Source organism: Somniosus microcephalus, chromosome 25 (assembly GCF_052327205.1).
Source record: "Somniosus microcephalus isolate GS21.2 chromosome 25, FLI_Smic_1.0, whole genome shotgun sequence".
NCBI classification, from domain to species: domain Eukaryota; kingdom Metazoa; phylum Chordata; class Chondrichthyes; order Squaliformes; family Somniosidae; genus Somniosus; species Somniosus microcephalus.
This window is the reverse complement of record NC_141011.1, coordinates 48,695,627-48,717,128: the sequence shown is the minus strand read 5'-3', so window position 1 is coordinate 48,717,128 and position 21,502 is coordinate 48,695,627. Positions and strand designations below refer to the sequence as shown.

The following is a 21,502-nucleotide window of genomic DNA, read 5'->3' as shown; positions in this document are numbered from 1 at the left end:
TTTTTATAGTTATATAAAAAGAAAAAGGGTGGCTAAAGTAAATGTTGGTCCCTTAGAGGATGAGACCGGGAAATTAATGGTGGGAAATATGGAGATGGCAAAAACACTGAATGAATATTTTGTATCAGTCTTTACAGTAGAGGACACTAAGAATATCCCAACACTGGACAAACAGGGGGCTATAGGGGGGGGAGGAGCTAAACACGATCAAAATCACTAAGGAAGTGGTACTCAGTAAAATAATGGGACTCAAGGCGGATAAATCACCTGGACCTGATGGCTTACATCCTAGGGTCTTGAGGGAAGTGGCGGTAGGGATTGTGGATGCATTGGTAATAATTTTCCAAAACTCCCTGGACTCAGCAAAGGTCCCGGCAGACTGGAAAACTGCTAATGTAACACCCTTATTTAAAAAGGGCAGTAGACAGAAGGCTGGAAACTATAGACCGGTTAGCCTAACATCTGTGGTAGGTAAAATTTTGGAGTCCATTATTAAGGAGACAGTAACAGGACATTTGGATAATCATAATTTAATAGGACAAAGTCAGCATGGTTTTATGAAGGGGAAGTCATGTTTGACAAATTTGCTGGAGTTCTTTGAGGAAGTAACATATAGGGTGGATAAAGGGGAACCAGTGGACGTAGTGTATTTAGACTTCCAAAAGGCATTTGACAAGGTGCCACACAAAAGATTATTGCTTAAGATAAAAAATCGCGGGATTGGGGGTAATATTCTGGCATGGATAGAGGATTAGCTATCTAACAGAAGGCAGAGAGTTGGGATAAATGGTTTATTCTCAGACTGGCAATCAGTAACTAGTGGTGTTCCGCAGGGGTCAGTGCTGGGTCCCCAACTCTTTACAATCTATATTAACGATTTGGAGGAGGGGACCGAGTGTAACATATCAAAGTTTGCAGATGATACTAAGATGGGAGGGAAAGTAGTGAGTGAGGAGGACATAAAAAACCTGCAAGGGGACATAGACAGGCTAAGTAAGTGGGCAGAGATTTGGCAGATGGAATACAATACTGGAAAGTGTGAGGTTATGCACTTTGGCAGGAAAAATCATAGAGCAAGTTATTATCTTAATGGCAAGAAACTGGAAAGTACTGAAGTACAAAGGGATCTGGGGGTCCTGGTGCACGAAACTCAAAAGGTTAGTATGCAGGTGCAGCAAGTGATTAAGAAGGCCAATGGAATGTTGGCTTTCATTGCTAGGGGGATAGAATATAAAAATAGGGAGGTATTGCTTCAGTTGTACAAGGTATTGGTGAGACCGCACCTGGAATACTGCATACAGTTTTGGTGTCCATACTTAAGAAAAGACATACTTGCTCTCGAGTCAGTACAAAGAAGGTTCACTCGGTTAATCCCGGGGATGAGGGGATGGACATATGAGGAGAGGTTGAGTAGATTGGGACTCTACTCATTGGAGTTCAGAAGAATGAGAGGCGATCTTATTGAAACATATAAGATTGTGAAGGGGTTGGATCGGGTGGATGCGGGATGTTCCCGATAATGGGTGAAACTAGAACTAGGGGGCATAGTCTTAGAATAAGGGACTGCTCTTTCAAAACTGAGATGAGGAGGAACTACTTCACTCAAAGGGTGGTAGGTCCATGGAATAGGCTGCCCCAAAAAGCTGTAGAAGCTACATCATTACATAAATTTAAAACAGAAATAGACAGTTTCCTAGAAGTAAAGGGAATTAATGGTTACGGGGAGCGGGCAGGAATTTGGACATGAGTCTAGGTTCGGATCGGACATGGCCCTGTGGGTAGCGGAGCGGGCCCAGGGGCCGTGTAGCCTGATCCTGCTCCTATTTCATGTGTCTAATTCTGTTAGATTCAGGAGATGGTTCTGTGATAGTAGATTGGCGGTTAGGATCAGATCAGTCATGATCTTATTGAATGGCGGAGCAGGCCCGAGGGGCCGATTGGCCTACTCCTGCTCCTATTTCTTATGTTCTTATGACCAGATAATCTGTTTTAGTGCTGTTGGTTGAAGGATAAATATTGGCCCAGGATACCGGGGATAACTCCCCTGCTCTTCTTCAAAATAGTGCCATGGGATCTTTTACGTCCACCTGAGAGAGCAGACGGGGCCTCGGTTTAACGTCTCATCCGAAAGACGGCACCTCCGACAGTGCAGCACTCCCTCAGCACGGCACTGGGAGTGTCAGCCTAGATTTTTGTGCTCAAGTCTCTGGAGTGGGACTTGAACCCACAACCTTCTGACTCAGAGGCAAGGGTGCTACCAACTCAAACAGGCAAAGGCCCTTATCTTCCCTTTTTTTTCCTTTTTAGGTTGGCCGTTACTTTTGGGACTCACTGGAATCCCTGCCATTGTGGAGCTAATTCTGTTGCCTTTTGCCCCGGAAAGTCCTAGATACATGTTGATCCAAAAAGGCAATGAAGCAGGAGCGAGAGCAGGTAGCTGCGATATTTAAGGCCAGACGACATGGATTTTGGTTCAAGACTGCAGTCATGTTGCTACTTGCCTGTCGATGTGAAATGGATTTGGTCGATCGTTGATGTGAAAGTGGCTGCGCAACTCTGGAGTCAAGTCTGATCTGACTTCAGAGGCACTAAAGCCAAGCAGTGTCAGACCTCCTCCAATAGGCCACCTCTGATTCACTTAGGCTTGACGCTGTGTGCAGGGTAACTCCAGTGCAGTGCGAAGCCGGGTTTAAATAGTACTCAGCAGGGGCCTATTGATCTCCTGCTCACTCTACAAACTCACTGCAACATCTTTCTAATGTTACTGAAAAGCAGTTGATCCCATTCACACTCCAACGTTAAGAAATAGTGGCTGGGAAGCAGAGCCCTGTGTGTGTAAGCATGCAAGCGCAGAGCTGTCCCCTGGTTGGCAGTGTATGATTCACACGGCAGCTGTATTTTTTCACTCAACTATAACAACTTGCATTTATATAGCGCCTCTAACGTAGTAAAACGTCGCAAGGCGCTTCACAGGAGCGTTATCAAACAAAATTTGACATCGAGCCACATAAGGAGACATTAGGGCAGGTGACCAAACATTAGGTCAAAGAGGTAGGTTTTAAAGAGTGCCTTAAAAGAGGAGAGGGAGGTAGAGAGGCGGAGAGGCCTAGGGAGGGGATTCCAGAGCTTAGGGCCTCGGCAACAGAAGGCACGGCCGCCAATGGTGGAACGATTCAAATTGAGATGCGCAGTTGGAGGAGTGCAGATATCTCAGGGCGGTGGGGGGGGGGGGGAGAGGGGTTGTGGGTTTGGAGGAGATTACAGAGATAGGGAGGGGCGAGGCCATGGAGGGATTTGGAAACAAGGATGAGAATTTTGAAATCGAAGCGTTGCTCAACTGTGAGGCAATATCGGGCAGCGAGCACAAGGGTGATGGGTGAATGGGACTTGGTGCGAGTTAAGACACAGGCAGCCGAGTTTTGGATGAGTTTAAGTTTATGGCGGGTGGAAGATGGGAGGCCGGCCTGGTGTGCGTTGGAATTGTCAATTGACGTCTAGAGGTACCAAAGACATTCCAGCCTGAATTGCTCCTGATGCTCCTGTACAGCTATCGGTCTCGGACTGAGAGTGCAGTATAACTGCAGTAAGGTTTGCAGTGAGTAGCTTGCCAGCAGAGTCATAAAAATTTGAACTTCACTCTTTGACATATGTACCCCTGATCACTGCCTCTCTGATAGCTTGTGAAACAGAGCAGGAACATTAAACATGTGAGAACCAGGGCTGCAAAATCGGAATCTTGTGCAATTTATACCTCCTGTGACAGAGTAGAACTACAACTTAGTGTCAAACACTGCCAAGTATGTGGCCATTCGATCAGTGTCAGTGTCTAAAATCGATCTAAAATTATGTCTGGCTTTCCAGCTGAAATTTCTGCTGATCCTCCCACATGGTTTAGTCGCAGCACAGTGGGTGGGGCAACTACCTATAGTGACGTCAGGGGGACGGGACTGTGATTTACAACCAAATTTATTTTCGGTCTCTTTGTCAGTCAAATCAACGAGCAAACAAGTAATGACGGAAAAGGAAAAGATCCTCTGGTCCATCCGGCCTGCCCCACACGATCTGGGATGCCTGCTGCATCATAATACATACACTCCCCACCAATGTTTCCGTTAAGCTGCGGGCCACGCCGCCGCGCAGCGGTCTGGAGGTCCCGCGCAGGCTGGAAAAACCACGCGTGCGCGGAAATTTGAATGGGCAACGTTAAAGAGGCCGTGCACCAAAAAAAAATAAGAGGGAATATTACTCCCGACCCCACCTGAAATCCATGTAATTTCAGAGGGAGAGGCAAAAAAAAGCCCAGGACAATTAGCGGCAAAGAAATCTGGAAAATTTCTCTCCGACCCTCCCCCTCCCACCTTAGCTAATCGAAACTAGGCTTCTTTGGCAGCACCTCCCAAGCCCGCGACCTCTACTACCTAGAAGGACAAGGGCAGTAGGTGCATGGGAACACCACCACCCCCAAGCTCCCCTCCAAGTCACTCACCGACTTGGAAGTATATCGGCCGACCCTTCATCGTCGCTGGGTCAAAATCCTGGAACTCCCTCCCTAACAGCACTGTGGGAGCACCTTCACCACACGGACTGCAGCGGTTCAAGAAGGCGGCTCACCACCACCTTCTCCAGAGCAACGAGGGATGGGCAATAAGTGCTGGGCCTTGCCAGCGACGCCCACATCCCATGAACGACTAAGTCCAGGGGACCACTCTGACCCCGATTAAGATCATACAGTACCTACCTCCTGTACGAGGTGATTTCCGCCCCAGACCAAAACAGCTCCAGCTCTCGCTGGAAGGAAATCTAGGACTATAATAAAAAATAGCTAAAATGCAACGTTATAAATAGTGGAGTTCAAGTGTATTGTGTTCAAGCTTTAAGGCGGATAAGAGGCTGGGATGACGTGGATGACGAAATAGAGGAAATGCGTTTGGAAGATCAATCGGAGAAAGCAGAAGGCAGCCAGTCTGTGCGTAATCTGTGCACATTCAGGTCCCTGCGATGGCAGCTGATATCAATCATTGTTCTGAATATGGGACAACAGCTTTCTGGAGTCAATGCAGTAAGTAATGAAACCAAAGTACTTATCAATGACGAAAGGTCATCGACCTGAAACGTTGGGCAGGATGTTCATTGGGCTGTGAAGTCGGGATTGGAGGCGTGTGGGGGGTTAAAATCCCGAAATCGTGGGGGGGGGGGGGTGCACAAACCCATCCCACACCCAACCAGCCTCCATGCCAGTTTCAAAGGACGCGGATACCCGACCCACACTGGAACCCGCCTCCCCGAGGCGGGAAGGGGATTAGTGCCAATTAACTGCCTGTTAACAGGTAGTTAACAGGCAGCTTTTAGCCTAATCCCTATTTTTAATGTTGAAGTGTGGGATTCCCGATGGCTCCAAACCACGCCAAGTTAGAGGAAGCGGACTGTCGGGATGAAGGGCTTGGAGGGGTCAAGATGTCCGGTGTTCAGGTGAGTGATGGGTGCATGAGTGCAGAGGTAAGTGTGTTTGGTGTGTGTAAAGTGTTTAAATAAGTTTTACATATCTTTACTTACCTTTACAGCCTTCCTTCCTTCAGGTCTCAGGAGTCCCTCATCTCACCGGCACAGAAAGCAGAATGGCTGCGAGCTGTCAAAAATTGCAGCATTCAGCTTTCTGTTCCGGGGAGATCTCTAAATCATCCTGACAGAAAGGAATTAACTTGGAGTGCAGATTGTCAGTGTTTGACAGCTTCAAACAGCTGTCAAACGCTGATATTTCATCTGTCAAAAGGTCTTGACAGATGAAATTTCAATCTGTGATGTCACCTGTTGCTGGGTGGCCCTTAATTGGCCAGCTGAGCCCGCTGGGCAGGCTCAACAAGGTCAATCAAGTCAAAATCGCGTGGGTTGGCTAGAACTCGATGGAGGCGTGACTACAACCCCGAAAGTTGTAGTCCCGCCTCCTACCCGACTCTTCAATGAAAATCCAGCCTGTTAACTCTGTTTCTCCACGGATGCTGCCTGGCCTGCTGAGTTTTTCCAGCGTTTTCTGTTGTTGTTTTGGATTTCCAGCATCCGCAGTATTTTGCTATCATACTTATCAACACAGATGGTGGATAAAAGAAAGAACTTACGTTTATACAACATCAACAACAACCTGCATTTATATAGCACCTTTAACGTAGTAAAACATCCCAAGGCGCTTCACAGGAGCGTTAGAAAACAAAATTGACACTGAGCCACATAAGGAGAAATTAGGGCAAATGACCAAAAGCTTGGTCAATGAGGTAGATTTTACGGCGCCTCTGAAAGGAGGAGAGAGAGGTAGCGAGGCGGAGAGGTTTAGGGAGGGAATTCCAGAGCTTAGGGCCCAGGCAGCTGAAAGCACGGCTGCCAATGGTGGAGCGATTAAAATCGGGGATGCGCTAGATTTTCCAATTGAGGTTATTTTGACGCCAGTGAGAAATCATGTATTTTTAAACAGGTTAATGGTGCTGTTAAAATAATGCCGATTAGAAAAGTTAGGTCTGGGTGAAAGGAAGGTGGTCACCTTGCCTCCGGAACCTCACTCAAAGTGGTCATTCTTCATGTTTGAGCCACTTTCTCTCTTAGGCAGTCCCTCGGAACCGAGGATGACTTGCTTCCACATTAAAAATGAGTTCTCAGGTGACTGATGAGTCCAATGCGGGACCTACAGTCTCTGTCACAGGTGGGGCAGACGGTGGTTGTTGCCTTTCCAGAAGAAGGTGTAGCCACCACCTTGCTCCTTGAGCTGGCCTTCCCCTGCCCGGCGGGTCTCACTTAGGGCAGCGATGTCAATGTCGAAACGTCTGAGCTCCCGGGCATCGATAGCAGTACGGCGTTCCGGTCTGTCACTGTTGGGGTTGTCCATGAGGGTCCTGATGTTCCAGGTCCCGAACTTCATTTTAAAGGGTGGAAGATGCCTGTGCGTGAATTCTTTTAACGTGGGGTGGCCGTTGCACACCAGCTACCACACGGGCTTGACAGAGCAAGGTCTTGGTCCAATGGCAAGGGGATCCAAGACGATTGGAGACCAGGCTCTGCTACAACGGCCTAGCACACACACACAAACATACTGCTACTGTCCTCCTCCCTCCTTCCCGCAGGTCCTCTCTGCCTGGGTTTCGTAGGATGCATTGTGGTCCTCCCGACCTCGCTGTCGGCCCGTGCTGCACCTTCCCTGGACCCCGACCCCGCTGCTGGCCCACGCTGCGCCACTCCTGGGCCTTGACCTCACTGCTGGGCTTGTCCTCGCTCCTGGGTCCCAGCCGGCATCAAGCTGCTTGAGCCTAGAAAGTGAGTGTCAGCAGGCTATTAGTTTGTGAGATGAATCACAGTGGAACTCAATCCTGTCTTCAACCGACGTCAACACACACACTTCATTGGCAGGGTGGAGGGCGGGGGAGGGGTGGGAGGGTCACCTGATAACAATCAGGTGCATGAACCCTGGCTGGCTTCCCTCTCTATCCACCAGAGACATGCAAAGCCTTTACAAATGGGATTAAAATTTGCATTGCTATCTCAGACTGCATGAAGATCTTTGAGTATAAACTCTGCATTGGTAACTTGTAAAGACAGGAAAAATAGCAACCGTTAATAGCCTAATAACACAGTAGAATCTGTATTAGTAATTGCTCTTCTTCCACTATCACTATTTCTGTTTACAGATATATTATTATGCAGACAGCATATATCGATCAGCAGGGGTAAAGGAAAATGACATTCAGTATGTCACCATTGGCACAGGAGCAGTCAATGTCTTCATGACCATAACAGCAGTAAGTCCGAATAAGGTTCTCATATAATCACTCTTTACTAGACATTATTAGAGTTGGATATGACTGCAGTACCTTCACTGTGTGAAGCTCAGACTGTCATTGTGTTCCGCAGGTTTCTATAGTGGAAGCTGCAGGGCGCAGGATGCTTCTCCTGGTGGGATTTGCGATTTGCTCCACTTCCTGTGCGGTCTTAACAATGTGCCTAAACCTTCAGGTTTGTTGAAAGCCTCAACCTCTGTGGATGCCGACAGAGTTTAAAAATATATTCCATTTAGCAAATAAAAGAAAAAGAAAGATTTGCATTTATACAGCGTCAGGAAACCCCGCCAGGGTCAGCGAGGCGAGCAGTGGGTCTGCGGGGATGAGAGGGGTCGAACAGTGCGCTGTGGTGGTGAGTGATGGGTGCAAGAGTGGAGAGGTAAGTATGTGAGGTGAGTGAAAAGTGTTAGAAAAAGTTTCCTTACCGTTGTTCCTTCCTGCAGGCTTCATTCGTTGGGTATCCGGAGACTCCGGCATCTCCACGGCAGAGATGACAGAATGGTTGCCGCGTTCTCCGATGCAACAACCATCTGCTTTCTGCTCAGGGAATAGGTTTGGTGAGCCTTGAGTACAAGAACTCACCAAACCAACAGAGAATGTCCGTGTTTGACAGCTTCTCAAAGCTGTCAAACGATGACAATTCATCTGTCAAAAATTTTTGACGGATGAAACGTCATACGCTGACGTTCTCTGTCACCGGCTTTCCCTTAATTGGCCCGCTGAACCCGCTGGGCGGGCTTAACAGGGTCAATCAAGGGAAAATAGCGTGGGTTGGCCGGACGTCGATGGAGGCGGGACTAAAACCTGACAAGCAGCAGTCCCGCCCCCAACGCGCCCCCATTGGCAAAATCACCCCCAAGGATGCAATTGGAATGCATAAAAATGAAGTTAGATGTAAAGACCCATTAAAAGGAATAAATATATGTTCTCTCCTCAGGGTACAATTGACTGGATGTCTTATCTAAGCATAACCTGCATAGTCATTTATGTTATCGGGCATGCAATAGGACCCAGTAAGTACAACAACCATCCCTTTATTTACTCAGTTTGGTTTTTCACAATCTGCCATTCATAAAGGTATGATTCAGTTATTGAATGTGAAAAGCACTTCAACCTCATTACAATCTGTATTCTGGTGAGTTCTTCCCACATCGGTGTGTTTTATTTGCTGTCACACTGAATTTGATTTGATATGGTTGAATATTAAGCTTGATTTTGTATGTAACTTATGCTGAAATGCTACACCAGTGTTCATGGACTAACAGTGACCCTGTGATTGATTACCAGGTTTCACAGAGAAATACACGACAGCAATGCCACAAAAACAGAAAGAACTTGCATTTACATAGTGCCTTCTCACATCTCATGTCCTCGGGACATCCCCATGTACAGTACTTGCATTCAATCAATTAAATGAAAAAAAAATTACAGTCACTGTATCTAAGTAGCAGCCAATCTGAAACTCCGACAAGCAGCAAAGGAATGATCAGTTAACCTGTTTTTAAGAGAGGAAGGAATGTTGAGCAGGCCACCAGGAGAATTCTCTCCTCTTTTAAAAATTGCACCATCTGAACAGGAAGGGTTGCAGTTTAAAGTTTCGTGCTAAAGACGGCGATCCCACGTTTCCTCGGACCGGTCGCCCAGCTGGTGCATTATTCGGGTAGGTGGGGGGCGGAAATAAGCCTTGGACCCGGGCTGGGTCGCTGTCCTCCTTTTTAATGTGCTGCAGTTTTTTTGGGAGAGGTGGCAGGGTATTGGGGTGTTGGGGGGTGGGGTGGGGGGGGCGGCGCCAAGAGCAGGCAGTTCTTCTGTCCAATCCCATCGGAGCTGATGTCAGAGAATGAGATGGGACCGAGGTGATGTCACAACCTGACAGAATTCCCACCAGTTCCGTCCCCCAGCATTCCGTATCCCTGCATGGAGCAGAAGGACCGCACTGCCAAGTGGCAGAGGTGGAACCCACCAAATTTGGAATGGCCCATTTTCCTTACAGCAATCAGTCGCAAAGTGATCAACTAGCCCTGGGCTTTTCTGGATAAGGGAGAAGATTTATAAGAGCAAATCTCTCTTCCTCCAGATCTTCTGGCTCTCCCATAGTGGCTTCCCCTTTGTTGTCAATTTCCTACCCTGCACCCACCGACCGAGAGCCCCCAGCATCTGCCATTAATGGCACGGCTGCCTGCCCACTTTATGAAAATACCTCTTGATGTAAGAAAACTACTAGGCACTTGGTCTAAGCGTTAAACAAAGCTTTAATCAACTGTTTTACAACATGGAGGTCTAGTTGTGTCCTTCACTAGTTCCTGTTAAGAATGTCCTGCTCAAGCTGGGCCTGTGCCCGAGTATTTATACTCTCCCTGGACAGCGCCACCCATAGGCCGCTCAGTATTATTTCATAAGTCTTTCTTTCATGAATGACTGATTCATGTCTCCTCTAATCCTTGGAATTTGGACAGGCACCTGGGACAGTGGACGCAAGTCCCGCCCTGCCACGATTATGATGGTAAAACAGAATTGAATGGTTGAATCATACAAAAACAGAAAACAGAAAATACTGGAGAATATTCAGCCGGTCAGGCAGGTTTGTATGGTTGAAATATACTAAATTCTTACAGGGCTTGACAGGGTAGATGCAGGGAGGATGTTTCCCCTGGCTGGGGAGTCTAGAACCAGGGGTCACAGTCTCAGAATAAGGGGTCGGCCATTTAGGACTGAGATGAGGAGAAATTTCTTCACTCAGAGGGTGGTGAATCTTTGGAATTCTCTACCCCAGGGGGCTGTGGAGGCTCAGTCGTTGAGTATATTCAAGACAGAGATCGATAGATTTTTGAATATTAAGGGAATCAAGGGATATGGGGATCAGGCGGGAAAGTGGAGATGAGGTAGAAGATCAGCCATGATCTTATTGAATGGCAGAGCAGGCTCGAAGGGCCAAATGGCCAACTCCTGCTCCTATTTCTTATTATGTTCTTATGTTAATTGTAGATTTTCAGGGCTAACTTCTCCAACAATGCGGCACTCCCTCGGTACTGCACTGATTGTGTGCCTAAATCCTAGTGTAGGGCTTGAATCCATCACCTTCAGTGCAGAGGCAAGAGTGCTGATACCATATTGTGGGGGACTACTCTGTTAAATTGGGTTCCCACACTAAAGCTTAAAATAAAATATTTGGCGAACTAGTCTTTTATATAATGAAAGCACTTATATTATTTCATTATTTCACTCTGTAAACAGCAACCCCAAGGCTGAACAGTATTTATAACTCAAGGGCCTGACTGGACATGAGCTTGTCACTTGTGTGTTTTGTGGTTGACTCATTGTCTAAATATGGCATCGCATTGTTAGCATGTGAAGTACCCCTTTATAAAGTGTAAAAGGAACATTGGAATCCGTGATGGGAAAACAGAGCCACAGCCAGTTATTGAATCATAGAAATAAAAACAGAAAATATTGGAGAACATTCAGCAGGTCAGGCAGCATCTGCGGAGAGGAAAACAGAGTTAACGTTTCAGGTCAATGAACTTTCATCAGAACTGGAAGACGTTAGAGAGGAAGAATTTTTTAAGCAAGTACAGAGCCAGGGAAAAGGGGAGCAGAGAAAGAACAAAAGGGGTGTCATGGAATAGAATAGAATCATAGAATCGTTACAGCACAGTAGGGGGCCATTCGGCCCGTTGAGCCCGTGCCGGGTGAGGTCTGTGATAGGGTGCAGGGCAGGAGTGATTCAATGACAAAAAGAATGATGCTGCAAAGCAAAAGGAGGTGATAATGGGGCAAACACAGAGACGAAAGATGGGTCCAGAGAAGGTTAAAATGATTACAGAATGTCCAAGAGAAAGTGGAAGCAGTGATTAAAAGTCTAAAGTTGTTAAACTCAATGTTGAGGCCAGAAGGCTGTAAAGTGCCTAGTGGAGGTGCTGTTCCTCGAGCTTATGTTGAGCTTCATTGGAACAGTGTAGGAGGTCGAGGACAGAGAGGTCAGAGTGGGAGTGAGATGTAGAATTAAAGTGGCAAGTGAAGGGGAAACTCGGGGTCACACTTGCAGACTGAACAGAGGTGTTGAGTAAAGCAATTACTCAATCTGCGTTTGGTCACCCCAATGTAGAGGAGCCAGCATCATGAGCAGCGAATACAGTGCACTAAACTGGAAGAATTACAAGTAGAATCATAGAATGTCACAGCATGGAAACAGAGCATTTGGCTCATCAAGTCTGTGCCAGTTTTTTCTTAAACTTGAGCCATCTAATCTAATCATATTCCCCTGCTTGCTCTCCATATCTTTAATATTCCTCCTTTTCAAGACGCTATCCAATTTACTTTTAAGAGGTAGCACTCTCCCCTCTGAGTCAGATGGTTTCAAGCCTCACTTCAACATAATCTAGGCTGACAGTTCTGCACTGGGGTGTTGGAGAAGCTGGTCTTTCAGATGAAACATTAAACTCAGGCCACATCTGCCTTTCCAGGTGATCATAAAAGATCAAATGACACTTATTTAAAGGCGGCCAACATTCCAGCCTCAATCAAAACAGGTCAATCTGTGATCGGCACACGGAGAGAACTTGTGCGTAGGGTCGGGAAGGCAAAAACCCTGGATTTATTTAAGGAACAGTTGGATGCCACAGTGGGTGAACCGGAGGGCCTTCTTGGACGGATGAAGTAAAGTGGGTCAAAAGCCCACCTTCGTTATATTTATCTAGTGCAAATCAGTCTGTGTGCGTGATCCCATTTACTATTTGACTGCAAAGTACTTCAGGGTAGGCAGTCACAATCACGGCGCTGGCTGGAGCTGAAAATTGTACTGACGTCTCAAAGGCCCGTGTGGCTGTGTTGAAGGCATCAGTCACAAGAGCCCACACAGCGCGTATAGCTTCTGAAAGGGAGAGGAGTCAGGAGATCAGCACAAACCTGCTGAGCAGCTTCAACTGCAGACTAAAAGGAACTTGACTCCAGAGAATCTCTCACTGACTTGCGGCCAAACCATTAGTCATTAATCATCAAAGGACTCACTCCTGGAAGCAATGGAAATTTAATTCCGAGCCAGAACTTTCTTCAAGGCTTTTCTTTGCATTGTCTCAGAGTGTAATAGCTGTATTTATTTATTTTGTTTCCATACTCACTCCAGCTGTTTCCTGCCCCCTCTCCCCATTTCAGGAATGTGGGACAATCCAACGACAGTGTTGGTGCTTTAACTTGCTGTGCCATTAAGTGAAAGGACATAGGAACAGTAGCTGAGTGGCGTTGGCTGGGGCCTGGGAACAATCATTCGACTGCCCTTTTGGCCAGGGATAGCGCACAGCTTGGGAAGATGGACAGACTGGGGAAATAATAAATGCCTTCTTTAAATAAAAAGGAAACCGGTCTCCACAGACACTGGCAATGGAAGTAAAAGAGTATGATGGGTTCCCCTCGAGACCATTAACCTTCATTCAGCAACAACAACTTGTCTTTATATAGCGCCTTTAAGACGTCCCGAGGCCCTTCATAGGAGCGTCATAAAACAAAATTTGACACCGAGCCACATGCGGAGATATTAGGGCAGGTGGCCAAAGGCTTGGCCAAAGAGGGAGGTTTTAAGGAGCATCTTAAAGGAGGAGAGAGAGGTGGAGAGGCGGAGAGGTTTACGGAGGGAATTCCAGACCTCAGGACTTAATTCACAAGGCAACATAACTGAGATTAGCAGAAGCAAAAGTGTGAATATCAATCAAGGCTTAGATTTGTAGTTGATTTGTAGTTAGATTTGTAGTTGGATTTGTAGTTGGATTTCTAGTTGGATTTCTAGTTGGATTTGTAGTTGGATTTGTAGTTGGATTTGTAGTTGGATTTGTAGTTAGATTTGTAGTTGGATTTGTAGTTGATTTGTAGTTAGATTTGTAGTTGGATTTGTAGTTAGATTTGTAGTTGGATTTGTAGTTAGGTTTGTCGTTAGATTTGTAGTTGGATTTGTAGTTAGATTTGTAGTTGGATTTGTAGTTAGATTTGTAGTTGGATTTGTAGTTAGATTTGTAGTTGGATTTGTAGTTAGATTTGTAGTTGATTTGTAGTTAGATTTGTAGTTGGATTTGTAGTTAGATTTGTAGTTGGATTTGTAGTTAGGTTTGTAGTTAGATTTGTAGTTGGATTTGTAGTTAGGTTTGTAGTTGGGGCCTAGTCGAGAGTCCAGTGCAGGAATATTTCAGTTACTGAGCTGCTTCCTGAGGTAAAAGTCTAAACATAAGTGTTTGTCTAAATTACATCTCAAAAACAATTCATTGGCTGCGAAGAGCTTCGGAACGTCCTGAGGTCGTGAAAAACTCTGTAGAAATGCAAGTTTTTTCTTTATGTCACACATACGAACATATGACAATGACAGACAGAAAAAAACTCACTGGTCCATCCAGTCTATCCCACCCAACTGCGATGCCTTGTGCCTCACAATATATACACTCCCCACCCTGCTCGAAAGCCATATAATCTCAACCTGGAAACATTGGGGTGGATTTTCCTCTGTTTGATAATGCTAATGAATGGAGGAAAATATGCCCCATTTGCTGAATGGCAGCTTGGTGGTATTGTGCTTCACACAGCATCAGAACGGAAGTACACATCCATGATTCTAAGCAACGTGAGTTCTAGATAGTAGCTTGGCCAGATAATAGGGATACAAAGCAAAAGCACTCCTCCTAAGGTCCCCACCATCACAGAAGCCAGTCATCAGCCAATTCGATTCACTCCACGTGATATTAAGAAACGGCTGAACGCACTGGATACAGCAAAGGCTATGGGCCCCAACAGCATCTCGGCTGTCGTGCTGAAGACTTGTGCTCCAGAACTAGCCTCGCCTCTAGCCATCTATCTGACAATGTGGAAAACTGCCCAGGTATGTCCTGCCCACAAAAAGCAGGGCAAATCCAATCCGGCCACTTACCGCCCCATCAGTCTACTCTCAATCATCAGCAAAGTGATGGAAGGAGTCGTCGACAGTGCTATCAAGCGGCACTTACTCACCAATAACCTGCTCACCGATGCTCAGTTTGGGTTCTGCCAGGACCACTTGGCTCATGACCTCATTACAGCCTTGGTCCGAACATGGACAAAGGAGCTGAATTCCAGAGGTGAGGTGAAAGTGGCTGCCCTTGACATCAAGGCAGCATTTGACTGAGTGTGGCATTAAGGAGCCCTAGCAAAACTGAAGTCAATGGGAATCAGGGGGAAAACTCTTCACTGGCTGGAGTCATACCGAGCACAAAGGAAGATGGTTGTGGTGATTGAAGGTCATTCATCACAGCCCCAGGACATCGCTGCAGGATTTCCTCAAGGCAGTGTCCTAGGCCCAACCATCTTCAGCTGCTTCATCAATGACCTTCCCTCCATCATAAGGTCAAAAATGGGGATGTTCGCTGATGACTGCATAGTGTTCAGTGCCATTCGCAACTCCTCAGATAATGCAGCAGTCCATGCCCGCATGCAACAAGACCTGGACGACGTTCAGGCTTGGGCTGTTAAGTGGCAGGTAACATTCGTGCCACACAAGTGTCAGGCAATAACTATCTCCAACAAGCAAGAGTCTAACCACTGCCCCTTGACATTCAATGGCATTACCATCGCCGAATCCCCCACCATCAACATTCTGGGGGGTCATCATTGACCAGAAACTTAACTGGACCAGCCACATAAATACTGTGGCAACAAGAGCAGGTCAGAGACTAGGTGAGTGTCTCACCTTCTGACTCCCCAAAGCGTTTCCGCCATCTACAAGGCACAAGTACGGAGTGTGATGGAATACTCTCCACTTGCCTGGATGAGTGCAGCTCCACCAAAATTCAAGAAGCTCGACACCATCCAGGACAAAGCAGCCTGCTTGATTGGCACCCCATCCACCACCTTAAACATTCACCCCCTCCACCACCGGCGCACTGTGGCTGCAGTGTGTACCATCTACAAGATCCACTGCAGCAACTCGCCAAGGCTCCTTCGGCAGCACCTCCCAAACCCGCGACCTCTACTGCCTAGAAGGACAAGGGCAGCAGGCACATGGGAACACCACCACCTCCAAGTTCCCCTCCAAGTTCCCCTCCAAGTCTCACATCATCCTGACTTGGAAGTATATCAGCCATTCCTTCATTGTCGCTGGGTCAAAATCCTGGAACCCCATCCCTAACAGCACTGTGGGAGTACCTTCACCACACAGACTGCAGCGGTTCAAGAAGGCGGCTCACCACCACCTTCTCAAGGGCAATTAGGGATGGGCAATAAATGCTGGCCTTGCCAGCGATGCCCACATCCCATGAATGAATAAAAACAAAACCCAAAAAAATATGTTTTGCCACAAGCAGAAAGGGAGAAGGATAGGAAATCCTCTCTGCAACTTCCTAGCTCACAGACACATGGCTAGTTGTAGATTTCTCGTTGGCATTTTCTTAGGCAGTCCCTCGGAACCGAGGATGACTTGCTTCCACATTAAAAATGAGTTCGCAGGTAACTGATGAGTCCAATGCGGGACCTACAGTTTCTGTCACAGGTGGGGCAGACGGTGGTAGAAGAGGCGGGTGGGTGGGGTGCTTGGGTTGACGTGCGCTCCTTAGGCTGCCTGTGCAAGGTGTTCGGCACCTTCCCGGATGCTTCTCCTCCACTTGCTCTTGGCAAAGAGACTCGAGGTGTTCAGCGCCTTCCCGGATGCTTCTCCTCCACTTGCTCTTGGCAAAGAGACTCGAGGTGTTTGGCGCCTTCCCGGATGCTTCTCCTCCACTTTGTGCGGTCTTGGGCCAGGGATTCCCAGGTGTCGGTGGGGATGTTACACTTTTTCAAAGAGGCTTTGAGGGTGTCCTTGAAGCGTTTCCTCTGCCCACTTGGGGCTCTCTTGCCGTGCCGGAGCTCCGAGTAGAGCGCTTGTTTTGGGAGTCTCATATCGGGTATGCGGACAATGTGACCCATCCATCGGAGCTGATTGAGCGTGGTCAGAGCTTCGATGCTGGGGATGTTGGCCTGAGCAAGAACACTGACATTGGTGCGCCTATCCTGCCAATAGATTTGCAGGATCTTGCGGAGGCAGCATTGGTGGGACCCCTCCAGTGCTTTGAGGTGCCTGCTGTACATGGTCCATGTCTCTGAGGCATACAGCAGGGCAGGTATCACTGCTGCCCTGTAGACCATGAGATTAGTGCCAGGTTTGAGGTCCTGGCCTTCAAACACTCTCTTCCTCAGGTGACCGAAGGCTGCACTGGCACACTGAAGGCGGTGTTGGACTTCGTCGTCGACGTCTGCCCTTGTTGATAGTAGGCTCCCGAGGTATGGAAAGTGGTTCACGTTGTCCAAGGCCTTGTCGTGGATTTTGATAATCGGGAGGCTGTACTGTGTGGCGGGGGCAGGTTGGTAGAGGACCTTTGTCTTACGGATGTTTAGTGTAAGGCCCATGCTCTCGTATGCTTCGGTGAAGGTGTTTATGATGGTTTGGAGTTCGACCTCCGAGTGAGCGCAGATGCAAGCGTTGTCTGCATACTGTAATTCGATGACAGAGGATGGGACGACCTTGGATCTGGACTGGAGGAGACGGAGGTTGAACAGTTTCCTGTTTGTTCTGTAAATGAGCTCCACTCCAGTGGGGAGCTTACTGAGGGTGAGATGGAGCATTGCAGCAAGGAAGATTGAGAAGAGCGTTGGTGCGATGACACAGCCTTGCTTGACCCCGGTTTGTACGTGAATTGGGCCTGTGGTGGAACCGTTGGTCAGGATCATGGCTTGCATGTCATCGTGAAGCAGGCGGAGGATGGTGACAAACTTTTGAGGGCAGCTGAATTTGAGGAGGACACTCCATAATCCCTCACGGTTGACAGTGTCGAAGGCCTTTGTGAGATCAAAGAAGGCCATGTACAGTGGTTGGTGCTGTTCCCTGCATTTCTCTTGTAATTGACGTGCGGTGAAGATCATGTCCATTGTGCCCCTTAGTGGGCGGAATCCGCATTGCGACTCTGGGAGGAGCTCTTCGGCCAGTGGGAGAAGGCGATTGAGGAGGATTCTTGCGATGATTTTCCCTGTGGCAGACAGCAGGGAAACTCCTCTGTAATTACCACAATCAGACTTGTCACCTTTCTTGAAGATGGTCACAATTACAGCGTCTCTGAGATCCTCTGGCATGCTCTCCTCCTTCCAGATAAGAGAAATTAAGTTCATGAATTCGCGCCAGTAGTGCTTCTCCGCTATGCTTTAGTGCCTCGGCAGGGATTCCATCTGCTCCTGAGACCTTGCTGTTCTTCAGTTGTCGGATGGTCTTTTCAACCTCATGCCGGGCTGGGGTTGTGCTGAGATGGTGGCGGGTAGCATGCTGCGGGATGGAGTCGAGGGCACTCGCGTCAAAGACAGAGTCGCGGTTAAGGAGATCTTCGTAATGCTCCTTCCAGCGGGCACTGACTGCCTCTCTGTCCTTGATGACAGTGACAGCCCTAGTTGTAGAACACAAGCAGTAGCAAGCACATGCACGAGTGTTGTGTGAGTGGAGAGGAGGTTGAAAAATAGGAAAGCCATTCAAACGGGGATAAACACTTTCTCCTGCATTAGATGGAGATTAGATTAATTTTGAAAGAACTTTACTGAATACCAGATCGTGTGACTAACCGCACTCTTTCTATTTTTCTCAATACAAGGCCCTATTCCATACGTGATAACAACAGAAATGTTCCGTCAGTCTTCCAGGCCAGCTGCCTTCATGGTGGCGGGATCAGTACACTGGATATCCAACTTCATCGTGGGTCTTGTGTTCCCATTCATGGAGGTAGATGTAATTTATGCTTCACATATTTAAAGTCTAAAAGTTAAACCCAATCATGTACAACCTGCGCTGTGAATTTGGGTTGTCTCAACTAGACATTGTGTATAAAATGAGGAGGGACCTAGATAGAGTGGATAGGAAGGACCTATTTCCCCTAACAGAGAGGTCAGTAAACAGGGGGTATAGATTTAAAGTAATTGGGAGAAGGAATAGAGGGGATAGCAAAATACCACAGATGCTGGAAATCCGAAATAACAACAGAAAATGCTGGAAAAACTCAGCAGGCCAGGCAACATCCGTGGAGAGAAAATAGAGTCAACGTTTCGGGTCAAACCCTTTGTCAAGACTGAAGGCCAAGCTGGGAGAGAACAAAAGAGAAGTGAAGAGACATTAAGAGGTATTCAAAACGAGACGAGATGGTAATGGGACCAGTGGAGACAAAAGACGGCTCTAGATTAGGTGTGAAATGCGCTGGCAGAGTGAGAGACAGCTGCCATGTGGGAGAGAGAAAAAAAGGGGGGGGAAGGGCCAAAACAAAGGTGTGGATAAAAAATAAGTAAAAATGTAATGGGGGCCGAGGTTATGATCTGAAATTGTTGAACTCGATATTGAGTCCGGAAGGCTGTAAAGTGCCTTCCGGACTCAATATCGAGTTCAAGAATAGAGGGGAGTTGAGGAGAACATTTTTCACCCAGAGGGCGGTGGGGGTCTGGAACTCACTGCCTGAAAGGGTGGTAGAGGCAGAAACCCTCATCGCATTTAAAAAGTACTGGGATATGCACTTGAAGTGCCGTAACCTACAGGGCTATGGACCAAGAGCTGGAAAGTGGGATTAGGCTGGAGAGTTCTTTCGACCGGCACAGGCACGATGGGCCGAATGGCCTCCTTCTGTGCCGTAAATTTATGCGATTCTATGAATCAGACGAGAGTGCAACGCTGCTTAAAATGGCTAAATCTCACTTTTAGAAGCCACAATGATGGCTGGGGTAGGAAGTAGAGAAAGTCACCCTGATATTGTAGGAGTTCCTCTTCTGAGGTTTGGGGGTGGGTCAATGCGTACGTGGTTGAATCATGTCTGGATGGCATAGAATTATAGGAACGGGACTAGGCCATTTAGCTCCACAAGCCTGTTAGATTCTATTAGATCAACTTGGATCTCAACTGCCTTTTTGGTCTGAACTCGAATCTTTCGCATGAGATTCTTGAGCCACTTACTAGGGAAGAGTAGCAGAGGTGGTCTTGCATTGCCTTCCTCACAGTTGTTACCTTCTAGGTGAGCTGCAACCAAGGCTAGAGCCCCACCTACCCTTTTACAATGGGAGGGGCACCTGCACCTGCACCCTTGCTGGACGTCAGCCCAGTATTCGGAGGTGGTGCTCTGGTCTCCGCTCACCAGGACGGTGCGGAGTGGGGCCCACACCCTGACTCAGTGGTGGGAATACTACCACTGAGCCATTGGTCACTCCATCCGGAGGCAAGTATCCGATTGGATGTTCACCCAGTATTTAGAAACCCCATACTCGAATCTCTAAGGAGGATGCCGAGAAACTCCAGTATGATTTGGACAGGTTGGGTGATTGGGCAGATGCATGGCAGATGCAGTATAATGTGGATAAATGCGAGGTTATCCACTTTGGTGGCAAAAACAGGAAGGCAGATTATTATCTGAACGGCAATAGATTGAGAGAAGGGGAAGTGCAACGATACCTGGGTGTCCCTGTGCACCAGTCGCTGAAGGTAAGCATGCAGGTGCAGCAGGCGGTTAAGAAGGCAAATGGTATGTTGGCCTTCGTAGCGAGGGGGTTCGAGTACAGGAGCAAGGATGTCTTGCTGCAGTTGTACAGGGCCTTGGTGAGACCACACCTTGAGTATTGTGTGCAGTTTTGGTTGCCTTATTTGAGGAAGGATGTTCTTGCCATGGAGGGAGTGCAGTGAAGATTCACCAGACTGATACCTGGGATGGCAGGAATGACGTATGAGGAGAGATTGGGTCGATTGGGCTTATATTCGCTGGAGTTTAGAAGAATGAGAGGGGGTCTCATTGAAACTTATAAAATTCTAACAGGACTAGACAGACTAGATGCAGGAAGGATGATCCCGAAGGCAGGGGAGTCCAGAACCAGGGGTCACAGTCTAAGGATAAGGGGTAAGCCATTTAAGACAGAGATGAGGAGGAATTTCTTCACCCAGAGAGTGGTGAACCTGTGGAATTCTCTACTACAAAAGGCAGTTGAGGCCAATTCATTAAATATATTCAAGAAGGAGTTAGATATATTTCTTAAGGCTAAAGGGATCAAGGGATATGGGGAGAAAGCAGGGACAGGGTGCTGAATTTGGATGATCAGCCATGATCTCATTAAATGGCGGAGCAGGCTCGAGGGGCCGAATGGCCTACTCCTGCTCCTATCTTCTATGTTTCTATGTTTCCACTTGCTGGGACTTGTCTGGAGTGGGGCTCAAACCCTTTAACTTCTGACTCAGAGGTGGGAATGCTATCACTAAGCCACTGGCTAAGTTCGCAACCTTTGTGTCATATTTGACCCTGGAATGAGCTTCTGACCACATATCCGCAGCATAACAAAGACCGCCTACTTCCACCTCCGTAACATCACCCGTCTCCGCCCTTGCCTCAGCTCATCCGCTGCTGAAACCCTCATCCATGCCTTTGTTATCTCTAGACTTGACTATTCCAACGCACTCCTGGCTGGCCTCCCACATTTCACCCTATGTAAACTTGAGGTCATCCAAAACTCGGCTGCCCGTGTCCTAACTCGCACCAAGTCTCGTTCACCCATCACCCCTTGTGCTCGCTGACCTACATTGGCTCCCGGTTAAGCAGCGCCTCAATTTCAAAATTCTCATCCTTGTTTTCAAATCCCTCCATGGCCTCGCCCCTCCCTATCTCTGTAATCTCCTTCAGCCCCACAACTCCCCCGAGATATCT

General features: G+C 47.6%; 1 protein-coding gene across 1 annotated transcript in view; it reads left to right on the top strand.

Moving 5' to 3' along the window:
* slc2a5 (solute carrier family 2 member 5) overlaps window positions 1-21,502 on the top strand; it is a 48,459-nt gene that overhangs the window by 19,530 nt on the left and 7,427 nt on the right. The window contains exons 6-11 of the mRNA XM_085967356.1: window positions 2,308-2,433; window positions 4,872-5,059; window positions 7,668-7,778; window positions 7,891-7,992; window positions 8,755-8,830; window positions 18,434-18,561. Coding sequence (XP_085823482.1) covers window positions 2,308-2,433; window positions 4,872-5,059; window positions 7,668-7,778; window positions 7,891-7,992; window positions 8,755-8,830; window positions 18,434-18,561 — 731 coding nt within the window. The remainder of the gene's footprint in view (window positions 1-2,307; window positions 2,434-4,871; window positions 5,060-7,667; window positions 7,779-7,890; window positions 7,993-8,754; window positions 8,831-18,433; window positions 18,562-21,502) is intronic.